Source organism: Palaemon carinicauda, chromosome 22 (genome assembly GCF_036898095.1).
Source record: "Palaemon carinicauda isolate YSFRI2023 chromosome 22, ASM3689809v2, whole genome shotgun sequence".
Taxonomy (NCBI): domain Eukaryota; kingdom Metazoa; phylum Arthropoda; class Malacostraca; order Decapoda; family Palaemonidae; genus Palaemon; species Palaemon carinicauda.
Window position 1 is genome coordinate 112,568,307 of NC_090746.1, and position 17,849 is coordinate 112,586,155.

Sequence of the window (17,849 nt, forward strand, 5' to 3'; positions counted from 1 at the left end):
TCTGGACTTAGGCAAGGGTTCCATCCCGTCGCCTCGCCCACGCGCCTCTGCGCGCCCTTCTGCTCCGGCGCAACAGCGAGCTAAAGCTCCTGTTCGCGAGCGTTCGCCTGCGTGTTTGTCTCCGTCCACCTCTTTAGATGTGCGCAGTAATCTTACTACGCGCCAACGATCTCCTGCGCGTTCACGCGATCACTCGCCTGTGCGCAAACGCTCTCCTGAGCGCCATCGCCCTCTTAAGTCTGATCGCCCCAGGTCTCTGACTCGCCCGCGTGATAAATCGCCTGTGCGCAGTCGTTCGCCCGTCCGTGATACGCGCCGTCGTTCTCCGGAGTACACGCGACATCGCTCGCCAACGCGCCGGCGTTCTCCAACGCACCAGCGCTCTCCGCCTGGCAAACGCTCGCCAAGTCGCTCGCGACTTTTTTCGCCTGAACGTCGCCGTTCTCCTACCCGCCGCCGACGGTTGCCTAGTGCTCAGCGCACACCTTCACCTACGCGATCACGCGCTCCTTCACGTGCGCGCCATCGTGTCCCTTCGCCTGCGCGCCCACTCGCCATATCGCCCCTTCGCCCGCGAGCGAACGCTCCCGCGCGCATTCTTCCACACGCGGCAATGCGCGCGCGATTCCTCGAATGCCTTTTCGCGTGAGAGCCGCCGCGATCCCCATTCTCGCAGGGATCATCAGCGTGGCCAACTGATAGGGACACGGACTTCCAGATCAGCCTCTGGATCGCCACCGCACAAGCGTAGGATTACCTACCAGGACCAGTACCAGGAAGGATCTACGGAGAGGTCTATGCAACATTCTCTTTCTTCTTCTTTTCAGGCAGTCCCCGTGGTGTCCACTCCGAAGGGTCAGGAGATCCCCTTCCCTCCAGCAGGGATAACTGACAGCGTCAGTTACCCGTCAGCCTTGGTTCCGTTACATAATGAACGCAGTGGTTCAGGCTGTGAAGCCTGCCCTCGTTGATTTGGGACTTAAACCAACGGCAGACTCATCCCCGCTGAAGAGAAGGAGAGGAGTGGACTTCGTGGTGACTTCTCCTCGGGAGAAGTTGGCTCCCAAGAGGTCGGTCAGGAGGACGCCTACGCCTTCTCCTACGCGTGCTGTTTCTCCTTCTCCTGTGGACGGGGTGGTTCCGTCCTCAGGAGAGTCCAGCGAGGCAGGGTTGTCCCCCACGGCACCAATGGGAGGAACCCCTCCTCTTCGGAGAGAAACTTCTCGCGAGGAAGCCCCCTTCCGGACCTCTTTGCTGGAGTCCTGTATTCTTCTTAGGAGGGAGCCCAAGGACTCCAAGACGATTCCTAAATCGTCATCCAGGATCCGTCCAGAGCCAACTAGACCCCAGGAGGACGTCCACGTATCTCCCCAAGATGAGCCTTTGGGGACCGGAGACTTAGCTGCCAGTCCGCAAGGAGGAGACCAGTTCGAGTCGGAACACGCTTTCTGGCAGGTCCTAGGCTTGATGAGGCAACTCAACAAGTTTAAGGACCCGGAGACTGCCCCTCGTGAGGGCAAGGACATGGTGCTAGACCAAGTCTACGGCACCCAGAAACCCCCTAAGTCAAGCGCAGATTTGCCTTGGTCCAAAGGGGTGAAAGGGGCCAGGGACAGGGTCGAAGCCCAGCTCTCCGAGCTCGCCTCCTCCGGTCGTTCTTCTGCCGGGTTCAAACTCCCCCCGCCTCCTCGAGTACATCAAAGGAGGTACTTTGAGATCATGGGGGAGTCCAGTATGGCCCTTCCGCTCCACCATTCCGTGGAAGAGCTGACCAGGGGAACTCCTCTCGAGAAGCTCTCCGCCCGGCAGGTGACGTTCTTGGCGTCGGAGATCCTGAACCTTGAGAAGGTCGCGAAGAGTGCCATGTAGGCAACTTCGTGGCTGGACGTTTGGCTGGGATCTCTGGGCATCCTATTGCGCTCTGAGGATCTGTCCAAAGAGAGCAATAGGAAGGCTTTGGAGACCTACCTCCTCTCGGGCACGCGTTCGATCGAGTTCCTCTCTCACCAGGTTGCTAACCTGTGGGCTAACTCGATCCTCAAGCGTCGTGACGCAGTGACCGAGAGGTTCCATCCGAAGGTCCCCGCCATGGACGTCTGCAGGCTCAGGCACTCCTCCGTCACTGGGAGGGATCTGCTTGAGCCCAGGGACATAGAACGAACAGCTGAGAGGTGGAGGAGATCGAATCAAGATTCTCTCCTCCAGAGGGCCCTGACATCTCGGCCCTACAAGCCTCCGGCACCTCAACAGCAACAGCAGCCTCGTAAGACACCGAAGCAGACTCCAGCAGCTAAGACAGCGGTGTCTAAGCCGCAGCCCTTTCAAACCAAGGACAGAAGGTGCGGCAAGTCCTCTAGGGGAGGAAAGAATCCTAGGGGCAGCGGCCGTGGCCGCAAGCACTAGGATCGGCAATCCCCCCGTGTGTCCACCTGTGGGGGGATGCCTGAAAAGTTGCGTGCACAGGTGGCAGCAACTTGGGGCTGATTCTTGGACGGTCTCTGTGATCGGCCAAGGTTATCGCGTCCCATTCACGACATCTCCACCTCCCTTGACAGCGAATCCAGTGTTGCTGAACTCCTGTGCTATGGGATCGGCAAAGGGGTTAGCCCTTCGGGCAGAAGTCGAGACCATGCTCAAGAAAGATGCTCTCCAGGAGGTCGACGACGGCTCCCCAGGCTTCTTCAGTCGACTAAAGAAGGCGTCTGGAGGCAGGAGACCGGTCATCGATCTCTCGGCCCTGAACAAGTTTGTCAAACAAACTTCGTTCAGCATGGAGACAGCAGACACGGTCAGACTTGCAGTGAGACCGCAAGACTTCATGTGCACACTGGATCTGAAGGACACGTACTTCCAGATCCCAATCCATCCGTCTTCCAGGAAGTACTTGAGATTCAGCCTAGACAGCAAGATCTACCAGTTCAAGGTGCTGTGTTTCGGTCTCTCCACAGCTCCTCAGGTGTTCACCAGAGTGTTCACACTGATTTCGTCTTGGGCGCACAGGAATGGCATACGTCTCCTCCGTTATCTGGACGACGGGCTGATTCTGGCAGACTCGGAGTCGACCCTTCTTCGACACCGGGACAGGCTTCTGGAGGTTTGCCGAGATCTGGGGATCATGGTAAATCTCGAGAAGTCCTCTCTGCTTCCGACGAAACGGCTGGTATATCTAGGCATGATATTAGACACCGATCTCCACAAAGCCTTTCCATCAGACGACAGGATAGCAAGGCTGAGGAGGGTCGCAGAACCTTTCTTCAGGCGGGAAGAGCTTCCGGCCCAATCATGGTTACGTTTTCTAGGTCACCTTTCCTCCTTGGCATGTCTAGTTCCAATCGGCCGCCTCAGGATAAGATCCCTGCAATGGCAGCTAAAGTCCCGGTGGAATCAAGGCTCCGATTCTCCGGACTTTCTGGTTCCTATAGGATCCATGGAACTGACAGACCTTCGGTGGTGGCTGAACGACGTAAACCTTCGAAAGGGAGGGGATCTTCTCGTCCTCCCCCCGGATTTGACTCTGTTTTCGGACGCGTCAAAAGAAGGGTGGGGGGCCCACATTCTGAACCAAAGGATCTCAGGCCTCTGGTCAGAATCAGAAAAGTACCTCCACATCAACCTGCTAGAAATGAAGGCCGTTTTCCTGGCTCTTCAACAGTTCCAACGGACCCTGGCGGGCCACTCCATAGTGGTGATGAGAGACAACACCACGGTAGTGGCTTACATCAACAACCAGGGTGGTACCTTTTCTCAACAGCTATCCCATCTTGCAGTAGAGATTCTGAGGTGGTCCGAAGCCCACTCGGTCACACTTTCGGCTCGCTTCATTCCGGGCAAGAGGAATGTGCTCGCCGACAGTCTGAGCAGAGCGACGCAGATAGTGAGTACCGAGTGGTCTTTGGATCCTCAGATAGCCAACAAAGTCCTGACTTTGTGGGGTTACCCGACAGTAAATCTGTTCGCGACAGCCTTGAATTTCAAGCTGCCCCTGTACTGCTCTCCAGTCCCGGACCCCAAGGCTCTCTGGCAAGATGCTTTTCAGCAGAGGTGGGACAACATCGATGTTTACGCCTTCCCACCATTCTGTCTAATGAGGAGGGTCCTCAACAAGACCAGACTATCAGTCAATCTCTCCATGACTCTTGTAGCTCCGCTGTGGCATCACGCAGAATGGTTCCCGGAGCTTCCGAGGGAACTCCCCCCACGACACGAGCTACTCAGACAACCACACTGCAACATCTTCCACAAAGCCATAGCGTCGCTTCGGCTTCACGCCTGGAGACTATCCAGCGTCTCCTCACGGAGAGAGGGTTTTCGCAACAGGTTGCGGACAGGATGTCTCGCCACCTGCGCAAGTCCTCTATCGGAGTCTACCAGGCGAAGTGGAAAGTCTTCTGTGGTTGGTGTCGTGGGAGGGGTATCTCTCCGCTCGATGCCACTATTCCAGCAATAGCGGAGTTCCTTATGTATTTACAGGAGGAAATGCACCTGTCAGTTCCGGCGGTGAAAGGCTATTGCTCAGCCTTAAGCCTGGCTTTTAGGCTGAAAGGAGTGGACATTTCCTCTTCGTTGGAACTTTCTCTACTCATACGCAGCTATGAGCTTACCTGCCCTCAGTCAGAAGTAAGACCACCTCCTTGGAACGTGGTTCAGGTCCTCAGGGCTCTGAAGAGAGCCCCGTTTGAACCATTATGCCAGGCGTCTGATCGCCACCTGTCTTGGAAGACGGCTTTCCTGCTCGCTTTGGCCTCGGCCAAGCGGGTCAGTGAACTTCATGGTCTTTCTTACGACGTCGCCCATTCAAGGGGATGGGGGGAGGTAACGTTCAGGTTCGTCCCTGAGTTTGTAGCCAAGACTCAGAACCCTGGGGTGTCAGACCCTAGGTTCGACTCCTTCGGGGTAACGAGTCTTCGTTCTGTAACAAGTGACCCAGACCATCTGTTACTTTGCCCAGTGAGGAGTTTGAGGCATTACTTGAAAAGAACAGCTGCAGTCCGTCCTCATGTGCAAGCGTTATTCGTAAGCACAGGAAGGATGAAGAGGAGGGTCATTAAGAACACCATCTCGGCCTGGATCCGGAAGGTTATTCAACACGCCTTGAATCCTGACCCTCCTCTGTCACGTCGCCCTAGAGCGCACGATGTCAGGGGCATCGCTACGTCCCTGGCTTTCAAGAGAAATTTCTCTGTGACGCAGGTCTTGCAAGCTGGGGTGTGGAAGCGCCAAACGACCTTCACAGCCCACTACCTGCAGGACGTGACCCACAGGAGCCTCGATACCTTCTCTATTGGCCCTGTGGTGGCTGCACAACAGCTGGTCTAACCTCAGGCTCCTTAATGGACAGATAGCAGAAGGTCGGGGGCATTGTTACCTGGTTTTAGTCTGCGTGATTGAAAAAGTATGTCTAGCCCTTACTTCTTTCTTCATTCTCCCCTCCCTTGGGGAAAGCAGCATCCTGGTCTCTGCATAGCTGACCTCAACCTCTGCAGGTAAACCATGCTCCATTGTGCTCCTAGTATACTGTTTGCGTCCCCCATACCCTGACGAGGTGGTATTGGGAACCTCCTACCCTAGATTTCTATCTATAGAATTCCAGGTCAACTTCCTAGGACGAGTCACAACTTCCTCCACACACAACTTATGTAGGCCGCACGTTCGTAGCAAGCAATGGAAAGTGCAAGGTACAGGGACCCCCTTTCTCGAGTGCTGCTCACTCGGATTTTGGGTCCCCGGGTAAAGCCAAAGCCAGTAAGGCTGGGGACTTTCCGCCCTTCCTAAGGGGTAAGTAAATAGCGTGGTTTGTATTTCGGTTATGGAACAAATGACAAATTCGGAGATAATTTGTATTTTTCCTAACCATAAAAACCTTAGCTATTTACACATATTTGCCCGCCAGCCCTGTCCTCCAAGTCCAGTCCTACCTCTAAGTGAAGTGAAGCAACTCACCAGTGTGTGGGGGGGGGGAGGGGTAGCAAGCTACCCCTTCCCTACCCCCTGCTAACTAGCGGTAGTTAACCCTCGTTAAAATTCTAATGGCTCGTCATTTCAGCTACGCCGAAAGTAAACCCTATGTAAATAGCTAAGGTTTGTATGGTTAGGAAAAATACAAATTATCTCCGAATTTGTCATTTTTAAAACTTTGTTTTTACTCAATTTTATTGTGTACCTTTAAGCTCACGTAAGCAGTGGAAAGGGGAATGGCTATGATTGTACCTAAAATTTATTCTCCAATAGAAAATCTCCCAAGTAAAAGATTTGCTCCTTTATAATACTTTCGGGCAACATTGGTAAATTATTTTTCTTTTTATATTGAAAATAAATTCGACTTGAAAGAATACCAGATGAGCCCACTTTAGCTTTGTACCAAGTCTTGAATCACTTATAACATGCTGTATCTTGAAAACCAGTTGCAAAAGATGTGGAACAGCACTTGGCCCAATTACAGGTTATACACAGTCATCTTAATATTGTACATTATCACTGCTTGAGGAGAGGAGGATGAATGGTGTGATTTGACAATTTTTATTATTAAAGTCATTTAAAAGTGAATTGTTGTCTATAATTGTTAACAAACATACCTACAATATTTTGTTGGCCTCTTATAAGTGAACCCAGAAAAGGACGACGTACTGTACTCAAATTGGTTACTGTATAAGATTTCTTACCTTACAATAGTTTTAGTTTCTTTTCCATCTGAGTAAACTGCTTCAGTCACTTTACAAGGAAATTTAATGTAAGGAAATAAGTAACAAAAGAAATTATTCTGGTCTCAGTAAAGGACACTAAACTTATAATTTGAAAAGAATTTGTATGATTTTAATATTGATAAAGATGTTTCATAAAATTTTGATGTGTATCACTTTTAAGTTATAATTAAAGCACAGTAAATATTGATAATCTTCACTAATGACTTTATTTCATTTACAGCATCTTATCGAACGATCATTTTATGCCGTCACAGAAACATGCCTGGCTTTCACAGTTTTCCGGGATGATTTCTCTCCAAAGTTTGTGGCACTATTTACTGTGCTACTTTTCCTCAAAGCTTTCCATTGGCTTGCCGACTACAGGGTTGATTTCATGGAAAGATCCCCTGTCATAACATTCTTGTTCCATATCAGAGTTACTTGTAAGTATAATGTATATTTTACTTTTTACATTATCTCAATATTTATTGAATGTTTTTGAGGTTGAAAGAACTTGGTTGGACCCTTGAAATAAATTTTTGATTTGCTTAGACAAGAATGAATATTGTGTACAGTTTAACAGGTAATTAATGGATAGAAAGAAAAGACTGGTTAAGTTTGACATGTGTAGATTGTGTAATATTATAGTTATATACAATATGTGTTTACTGTTAACCCAAGTGCACTCTCAATTCAGATTATGTAGGAGCTGAGAATTGCAAGGCAGAAGTAATACCAATGAAAATTGGGTTAATTATCATTAAAGTATTTAATGGTTATTAATTTATATGAACCTTCCTTGGCATTCATATTGGTTCCTTCTCGAAGGTGGTTAAATGCCAACATCTGTGAAATCTTAAAAGTATCCCATTTCTTTCACTATACTGTATAAAAATTACATTGCCCCAGTAATGGAGTATTAAGATTTTAAGGCCCTGAGTGTGTTATTCATCTTGTCACCACGTTGCTTCCTTCTACTCATCATTTCAGTGTGAAATGTGTGGCTGTTCTACCCTCAATTCCAGGTTGTTTTTTTTTATGTTTTGAGTTGTTACTTAGTTTTATTTTGAAAGGGAATCTCTTTTGCATTTGGTGTGGATTGTTCAGTTGGATTTATTGCTTTGGGATGAATATCCACATTCTCATAGTTTCACATTTTGAGGGAAACGGTGTGATTTAAACAATCTGTTATGAATCTTGTGACTCATGAGTCCATTACAGTATATGGAACAATGTGTTTAGCTTGTGTCTGACCCCTTGCACATGAGATTCCAAATATAGAAGAAAATCAAGGTAAGACTAAGCTAGTGAGTTACAGTGGGGATAGTAATTAAGCCACTCATGCTATTACTGAGCTTGGATTGGTGGTAGTGAGCTTCAGAAGTTGCTTACTAAATTTATTATGTTCGTGCAAGAAAAGGCTAATGTGCCTTAAGGTGAAGGCAGTGATTCTAACTTAATCTAACCTACCCCGTTGGAACAGTCACTAACTAGTATTCCATTGGTTTGGAGTTTAAACCCTGCTGAAGCCTTATTGTTCTTGTGAGGTAAGGGTGGTGGGGTTAGGTGAGCTCATAGGTCTATCTGCTGAGTTATCAGCAGCCAATGACTTGACTATACCTGGACCTAGCTTAGGTGGGGAGGAGTTTAATTTGTTCTTAAAACAATTTTTCACACAAGAAATAAAGGAAATTCACTTGATGCTTTTTTATGTCCTTAAATACACGTGCATTAATTTTTGTAAGTTTTATAATGGTAATTATTTTACATATTATATCCCCAACTTCAGAAATGAAATTAATGGCAAATATAAATGATTGATAATTTAACTCTCATTTTACCTTTGAGGAGATTCATGGCTGGTGAGAGGGAAATGAAGCTCTTTCCACAAAACTGGTAAAATATTAGAGTTCTCTTCCTTGAATGAAGTTCACCATTGCTAACTGAATCACATTATGTGTGCTTTTTAGACACTTGGTCATTTCTTTATACTCCGACATTCAGTTTTGAAGAGGAACCTATCTAGAGAGGACTGTGTTTGCCATTTCTTTATAATGCATTATCTGGGTGATATTTCTACAAGTTTTGCAAGGTTTCCCACAATTCTAGCATATCCATAATATCATGTGAAGCAAGAAGTTTGTTACTCTGTATCACTCTCTTACTGCTTGTCATTAATCCAGATAAGAAATTCAACGTTATCAAGAACACATGCGTGTTGTTTCGTCAATTTCAGCACCCATATCGCAGCATCAATTGATTTGATATCTTGATTCCTACGTGAATGTAAACCCTCCTCCTTTAGTAGGGTAGTTTCGGGCAACAGCTGGTAACAGCCAGTGAAGAATTATCAGGGTTCTGGAAACTGGCGCCCAGTATCACTGAAGGTGTGAGTGCCAGACTGCTGCACCTCCTTCAGATTCTGGCAGTTGTGTTGAACAGTCATGTTCCCAACACTCTCCAACCAGCCTTAGTAAAGATTTGCACAGTACTTTCTAATAGTCTCCTCTTTCTCAGTACAGTACGTGTGAGTGAACCTGGTAATATGTAGACATATCCAGGATTGCTGGATCATCATGTGGAACCTTTATGAGAAAGGTTCAGGTTGATCCTTATTTTTGGTGACCGACATGCAGAGCGCACTTTGGATTCCAACTGTGATGTGTTCAGGTAGTGGTTGCCCTCCAAGTGGGTGAGATTTAAACATGGGAAGAAGTAGAAAGCCAAGCCTGATCGTTCTTCTTCGGCTTCATCAGCAAGATCCCGCCTTCTGATTACCAAATCTCACCTCTCCAAATCTTCAGTTAATTCTTTGGATGGCAAAGCAAAGAAGATCGGGACCTTTGTCCTCAATGGCATTCGTCCTAGGTGATAGACCCCTGCTTCCCCTAGAGAAGAAAGGAGGCTTACACTCCAGGGTGATTGCCGATCGCCAGGTTCGGATATCCCGGCCGTTAAGCTAGCACCGGCAGAAGCTTTTCATTAATCAGATGAGAAGCCCCATGTGGCACCATCAAAGCACTCTGTTGTGTCATGGCCTTCTTCGCCACCCATGAGCATTGATTCCTATGACAAGGACTTTGTCTCTGAGGGTTCTGCTTACTCCTGTGAGAGAGAAGGAACCATGTTTTTATGTTACAGTCTTGTAGATCGTTCTGCTTTGACCAAATCAACGAAAAGCGCTCTTGTATCTCTCCTGAGAGATCTTGTCACAACTCTCCCGAAAGCGCCATTAACAAAGAAAACAGGAACCTCAGAGAAGCAAGGCTTCAGTCATGAGTGTGAGGCTTATGGGCTTACCAGACTGACCAGAGCACCGCACTAACAATGTGCTACTCTCACTCATGATAGCGCGACCTTCAACCATGAGCATACAACTCTCAACCCAGACAGCGCAATGCTCAGTAGCGTGCGCTGTTCAATGAGGTCTGACTTCCACCAGATAGGCTGACATTTCCTCAAATAATTGTCTGTGCTGCAAGGAGGCATTCAGAAGATATGCCTCTTGAGGTCCTCATTGATAGGAAAGCGTAGAAGCAAGCTGCTCGGTTGAGCGAATGTCCTGTCCATTTTCTTCCTTTCCCTAGAGTGGTGATTGATAACAGGAAGGAGGTGAAACTCAAACACTCGTCAGAGTTGCAGGTCGTTCCTATGAAAGTTGTGGACTTTCTGGTGTACCTGCGGGATGAGAAACTCCTCGGTGTCAGTGGTTAAATGCTATCCCTTTGCCTTTAGCCAAGTCTTTAAACTAAGAGGAGTAGACCTCTCTTTCTTGTGAGACTTATCAACTTTAACTTAAAAGTTTTGAACAATCTTGTCCCCCTTGTGAACTCAGTCACTTGAAGAGCGCCATGAACAATGATCTCACTTTTAAGACAGTTCCCCTGTTAGCCTTAGCCTCATCCACAAGAGTGGGAGAACTGCATATACTATAATATTTTGTGTCACATTCCCGTCGATGGAGTCAGATTTCGTTCTCATTTGATCCTGAATTTGTTGCAAAAGCACAAAACCCTTTGATCAGTGACTCTAGGTTTGATTCCTTTTCAGTATCGTCACTAAAGGGAACGACCGATAATCCTGACAACCTTAGGCTGTACATTAAACAAACAAGATCATGTAGACCACACTTGCAGAATCTTCGTTAGCACAAGGAGGACAGGTTGTTATCCCCCTAACCCCATCATTAATGGTGGAGTACATGTAATCTAATTTTGATTGAGAGAAGTGCTTTCCCCCACCCCATCCTCCTGACAATGGTGAGGGACTGATAGTAATGTAAACCCAAGACTTTATTTTAGCCTTACATTTAAGACCATATCCCTTGGGGATAACGGTTCCTCTATTGCCTTCTGTTTAGTGACAGAAAACTAGCCTTATCATCTGAATTTCAGGTCATAGAATGTGGATTGGATTCGAGACACTTTCTTCTCCTAAGGTCCGAATATTTGACATTCTTGGATTTTAAACCTGCCAGTTTGGTTAAGGGACTTCCTCCCACCTAAGGATAAGTTTCCTATTAAAGGACAAGTGTTTGTATCTGTAGGAACAATTTACAATCTTTTAAAGTAAATTGTATTCTTCATAACAATTTAAGCCTTAGTTCTTTGAGTTATACTTCCCGCCTCAACCACCCAGCAAGCCCGAGGAGAGGGTCACACTGGCTACTCGGTGAGCTGATATTTGGCTGGGGCTTTCCCTGCTACTTGCCAGTAAATACTTACACCTCTCTTTATATTTTAACAGCAGAATTTCCATCTTCTCTGAAATCATTCTCTTAAATGACTCGGGTTTCTGCAGTATAGTTGGTAAAGATACTTAATTTCTTAAAAGAAAATAAAATTATATTTTTGTGTTAAGTTTTGAGTTTTGGAACTAGTTAATAACTTGACATGAGGTATAGCTGTTTTTTTAGATGGGAAACATTAAAAAACAAATTTGTAAGAATTGGATAAATAGTATTTTATCTGTTGATCATTTACTTTTTAATTCAACAAACTTTCATTTAAATGATTTTTATATCAAAATGTTTATACAAAAAAAAATTATGGATGTCATAAATGTGGAATATGATTCAAGTCGAATGGGAGTGAAGAAAACTAAAGGAAACTTTGTGCCCTATATTTTATGGCTGTTCTTCAATATTTTGCAAGAATAGTTGTATAGTAAATAATGAAGCTTACTACTTTTGTGTATATACTGTAGTTAGTTCATTTAGTCTGACCGAAAGATGCAGCATTATTACCATGTGTTGTAATCTTGTTTTTACTTGAAATTTTTTGTTATATAGTATTTTGTTTGGGTGCTACATCTCCTTCTAGCATAAACATGAGTGCTAGATAGCTGTATCACTTGTATGTATCCTGTTGCGATAAAGATTTTTTTAAGAAAACTAATTTTTGGGAACTTTTCAAATTGCCAAGTCTTTATTAATTTATATTACATAGTATTAACTTATATTATTTAGTACTTTTTTTTTTTTTATTCAGCTATTGTAATAGTTCATCACATATTACCCTCTTTCAGCTTTATTGTTGTTGTTGAGTCTTCTGGACTTGGTGCTTGTAAGTCATGCATATCTCTCGACAATCACCAGGGGAGCGTCGGTACAGCTTGTGTTTGGCTTCGAATATGCCATATTGTTAACTGTGGCATTGAATATAGGAGTCAAATATGTTTGCCATACAATCGATCTTCAATCAGAAAATCCATGGGAGAATAAAGCCATGTATCTTTTGTATACAGAACTCTGTATGGGTAAGTATTGTTGCTTGTTTTGATAATTTTTAACTACTTGGATTTTAGCTTTTTGTTTTATATGCAAAACCTTGCAATTTTGGTTCGGTTGCAGGCTTGAAGTTTAGCCAGCTATTATTTTTGGCAAGATCTTGAGACTGGGTGAACTGTTATAATTCAAGAGTGTTGTTTACTTAGGTTGTAAATGATATGCATTCTGCTGATACCAAAAGTAAAATTTATCCAGAAAAATACATTGTAATTTCGTTGCTTGTTTATATATTTAAAATCTTTTGTTATAATTATGCTGAAAGATGCATAGTCTCAGATGATAACTAAATATTGTATGTCAAAAGCGTAAAATTTATCCAGAAAAATAAAGATGAAAATATATTATGGGAACTACATTTGTTCCTGTGCGTATTTGGTACATATAACATGTATTTGTGTGTGGAGAGCAATATTTTTGGATTTGAGGGAAGGGGCTCACCACTGATTATTAAATAACATTAAAATAAGATGATTGTGTCCTTGTTATTCTCAGTGGTGAGGAAAATTAATGCTAAAAGCCCATATCTAAAATTTAGTAAAGTCAAATCAATAAAGTAATGAAGTTAATCAAAATTAAAAAATATTATGAAGCCCTATTTCTCCAAACATGAGATTTTTGAAGAAAAATTTCAACTTCATTTATATTAAACCATTTTTGTCATATAAACATAAAAGGATAGGGGAAATTTATAGCTCACACACTGTAGGTTCATTGAAAAAAAAACAACAAAAAACGAACTATATAAAAAGTCACCTTTAAAAGTGTCTTTTATACATACATACATATACCAAGGCGCTTCCCCCAATTTTGGGGGGTAGCCAACATCAAACAAATGAAACAAAAAAGGGGACCTCTCCTCTCTACGTTCCTCCCAGCCTGACAAGGGACTCGACCGAGTTTGGCTGGTACTGCTAGGGTGCCACAGCCCACCCTCCCCCGTTATCCACCACAGATGAATCTTCATAATGCTGAATCCCCTACTGCTGCTACCTCTGCGGTCATCCAAGGCACCGGAGGAAGCAGCAGGGCCTACCGGAACTGCGTCACAATTGCTCGCCATTCATTCCTATTTCTAGCACGCTCTCTTGCCTCTCACATCTATCCTCCTATCACCCAGAGCTTTTTTCACTCCATCCATCCACCCAAACCTTGGCCTTCCTCTTGTACTTCTCCCATCAACTCTTGCATTTATCACCTTCTTTAGCAGACAGCCATTTTCCATTCTCTCAACATGGCCAAACCACCTCAACACATTCATATCCACTCTAACTGCTAACTCATTTCTTACACCTGTTCTCACCCTCGCTACTTCGTTCCTAACCCTATCTACTCAAGATACACCAGCCATACTCCTTAGACACTTCATCTCAAACACATTCAATTTCTGTCTCTCCGTCACTTTCATTCCCCACATCACAGTTGGTACAATCACTTTCTCATACAGAACTCTCTTTACATTCATGCCCAACCCTCTATTTTTTACTACTCCCTTAACTGCCCCCAACACTTTGCATCCTTCATTCACTCCCTGACGTACATCTGCTTCCACTCCACCATTTGCTGCAACAACAGACCCCAAGTACTTAAACTGATCCACCTCCTCAAGTAACTCTCTATTCAACATGACATTCAACCTCGCACCACCTTCCCTTCATGTACAGCTCATAACCTTACTCTTACCCACATTCTCTCAACTTCCTTCTCTCACACACCCTTCCAAATTCTGTCACTAATCGGCCAAGCTTCTCTTCCTCTTTTGCAACCAGTACCGTATCATCCGCAAACAACAACTGATTTACCTCCCATTCATGGTCATTCTCGTCTACCAGTTTCAATCCTCGTCCAAGCACTTGAACATTCACCTCTCTCACCACTCCATCAACATACAAGTTAAACAACCACGGCGACATCACACATCCCTGTCTTAGCTCCACTCTCACCGGAAACCAATCGCTCACTTCATTTCCTATCCTAACACATGCTTTACTACCTTTGTAGAAACTTTTCACTGCTTGCAACAACCTTCCACCAACTCCATATAACCTCATCACATTCCACATTGCTTCCGTATCAACTCTATCATACGCTTTCTCCAGATCCATAAACACAACATACACCTCCTTACATTTTGCTAAATATTTCTCGCATATCTGCCTAACTGTAAAAATCTGATTCATACAACCCCTACCTCTTCTAAAACCACCCTGTACTTCTAAGATTGCATTCTCTGTTTTGTCCTTAATCCTATTAATCAGTACTCTACCATACACTTTTCCAACTACTGTACACTCAACAAACTAATACCCCTTGAATTACAACACTCATGCACATCTCCCTTACCCCCTTGTATAGTGGTACAATACACGCACAAACCCAATCTACTGGTACCATTGACAACATAAAACACATATTAAACAATCTCGCCAACCATTCAAGTACAGTCACACCCCCTTCCTTCAACATCTCAGCTCTCACACCATCCATACCAGATGCTTTTCCTACTCTATTTTATACATTGATAGAATATTACATATAAAAAAGATGAAAATAATAAGAAAACTTCCAAAGTACAACATTTAGTGCATAAAATTCTCTTTCAAATGATAATAATAATTATTTTAATTATAGGAACAAATTATAGTTTGGGGTTATTAGTTAATCAGATAAATAATCAGATATATATAACTGGACAGAATATCAGCGTCTACCTTAAACTAAGAATTTTCCTTTTCTTTCCTTGTAATTGCCCTCTTTGTATTGTGTAGTATTGGGATCACATGAATGTGTATGGCAATACTACTGCGTGTGTAAACCACATACCTTTGCCTTTCAGTTCTTTTGTTACCAGGTTGTAGTGCACACACTACCCCTTGTTCCAGATTGAATGGTGTATGTTAAGAAGTGCTATAGAATTTTGGTATTCTAGGTAGGGGATGTCTTTCTGGCTTCTCTGTCTTGTCACATGGTGGAGGCAAAAGTGTGATTTGAATAACCATTGTGAAACATGTAGATTTCTTTCAGTTCCTCTCATTAATGGTTATTTTCGGTTACTAGTTTATCACCTAAAATAAGCTTCGAGTCGTAAAAGAAACCAGTCTTTTGATTCCAGTGAAAAGGTAAAAAAAGACTAGGTCACTGGAATACTGTGGAAGGATGATGGGTAATAGTAAAAATATAATTTGAAAATTAAGTGTTTATATATCTTAGAGGAATATTTAGGCTTTAAAATACTTTATATCCTTATTAAGTTTTAGCTCCTTAAGAATGTAGTTTTATCATTTTCAATCTGGATCTGCACTTTTATTGTGAAATAATGTTAAACTAGTTTTAAGTAATGGTAAATCTCTAGTAATTTGAAGTACATAATTAGGCTACAGCTTTAGGTTTCGTGATTCTTTCCTTCTCGGGCCCACCTCCAGTTTAATTCAGTAAGTCAGCTATATGAATGCCAGTGTATGTTCATAGCAATAAAGAATTTCAGTAATACAATTACCTACGGTATTTACATACAGAACTTACCTGGCTCTCATATTCATACCCCCACCTCCCTATCAAGAGGCTGATGAACTAATTTTTATTTCAAGGCTGAAATTCTAAGGTATATGGTCTAGTCATATGATATTATTGCCATACACTACCACCTGATCCAATATTATGCTAGAAGTTGGGGCAATTAATTACAATGAAAGAAATTGGAAAAAATATTAGTTATAAGGTAGACAATATTTAACCAGCATTGAGAGAGATGCAATATGCCGGTTGTGTATAGAAATAAGTAATTTTATTATTGAATTCTATTTTTCTGTATTGTCTTTCAGGTTTGTTCAAAGTTCTACTTTATGCAGTATTCATGATCATAATGATCAGAATTCATACCTTCCCATTATTCATCATCAGGCCAATGTATTTAACTATGAGGTAAGATGTTGTTTTATTATATCATTATTGTTTATTTAATGCAGTTTTTTATCCATATATTCCCATTTTTCCCCAGATTTTACTTTTTAAATTTTTGTTGAGAACTCCCTATTGTTGGTTGTTGAAGCCAGAAATGATTATTTTATATCTTAATCTTTACTGTACAAACTTGTTCCTTCGTTAAAAAACATAAGAAAAGTGGATAGTTAGGAGAAATTAATAATTTTAATACCAATATAGGTAATTATCAAGCAGAGAAAGATTTGAAAAATTTTACAGTCTGAAATTATTGGCTTCCAAGGGGTGAAGTGAATAATACTGTGTGGCTCATACAAAATTTCTTTATTTCAGGGCATTCAAGAGAGCTTTGAATGATGTCATTTTGTCCCGCCGAGCTATACGAAATATGAATACATTGTACCCGGATGCCACACCTGAAGAGTTGCGAGCTGTTGATAATGTGTGCATCATCTGTCGTGAGGAAATGGTCACTGGTAAGAAACTACAAACACCAAATATCTTTGCATGTTGCATGCATGAACTTTATGTAATTTTATAATCAGGGCATTCAGACCTTAAAGAATTTCAGTAACATTGGAGTGGCAGTTTATAAGAAAGAATTTTAAATGTTTTGGCCAAACTATTGATCAAAGCCATATCTATGATTTACAATACATACATGTAAATTGGAGGTATCTGCAAAGATTTCCTAACCATGTTAACTATAAGGTACCGTATCTTTACTTTGAATATCATACAGTTGCTAAGTATAAAGTCGGAAAATCTACAAATGAAATAAGAGAGAGCGAAAAATATAAATATTATGTATTAGATATGCTAAATATGTGAGAGAGAAAATAATAACAAGGAAAAATGAAAGTACCTGTATAATTTTCAAGCTTTTTATTAGAAGTACTGTAACGAATAAACCCTGATTTTTTTTTTTTAGATTAAACTTTAGCAAGGCTTTCCAAAATATTTTCTTCTGTATAAGTACCTGTAACCCAGTGTTTTAGTAGAAGTAGGCGGTTGGAGGGAGGAAAGTCTTCAGATGACGAAAGGTAGTAAGCTTAGCTTACTTTGTGAACATAGGTATATAAAATTTATGTATTTCTTTGCTACTTTTTTACTATAAGAGGAAAACTGTCACCCTTGATTTCTTATTGTAATACCATGACTCACTATGATTGTAAGTAGGTCAAGGATAGTGGCTCCTCAACTTCCAGATCTTTGCATTGCCAATGTTTCTTTATACTGCACAACTCATTAAAATTCTTGGTTGTAAATGTACTTTTTGAGAAACATATCTTAAATCGTCAATTGCTCAAAAAAACTTTGCCATATCGAGTTTTGTAAGGTTTTTGGTTATCAGTCTGTCCCTGAGGAAGTGTTTAAATTCTTTCATCCTACCATGTTTCGAGCTTTGTTCTCTTATCAGGTCTTCAAATGCTGACTTTTATCTT

The 17,849-nt window shown here is 42.8% G+C and overlaps 1 protein-coding gene across 5 annotated transcripts in view; it reads left to right on the forward strand.

Annotated features, from left to right (window-relative positions):
* The window catches only part of LOC137616692 (E3 ubiquitin-protein ligase synoviolin B-like), a 113,376-nt gene that overhangs the window by 51,030 nt on the left and 44,497 nt on the right, over window positions 1-17,849 (forward strand). For all 5 annotated transcript variants that reach the window (XM_068346685.1, XM_068346687.1, XM_068346683.1 and 2 more), the window contains exons 3-6: window positions 6,922-7,123; window positions 12,207-12,437; window positions 16,287-16,386; window positions 16,738-16,880. In XM_068346685.1, coding sequence (XP_068202786.1) covers window positions 6,922-7,123; window positions 12,207-12,437; window positions 16,287-16,386; window positions 16,738-16,880 — 676 coding nt within the window. The remainder of the gene's footprint in view (window positions 1-6,921; window positions 7,124-12,206; window positions 12,438-16,286; window positions 16,387-16,737; window positions 16,881-17,849) is intronic.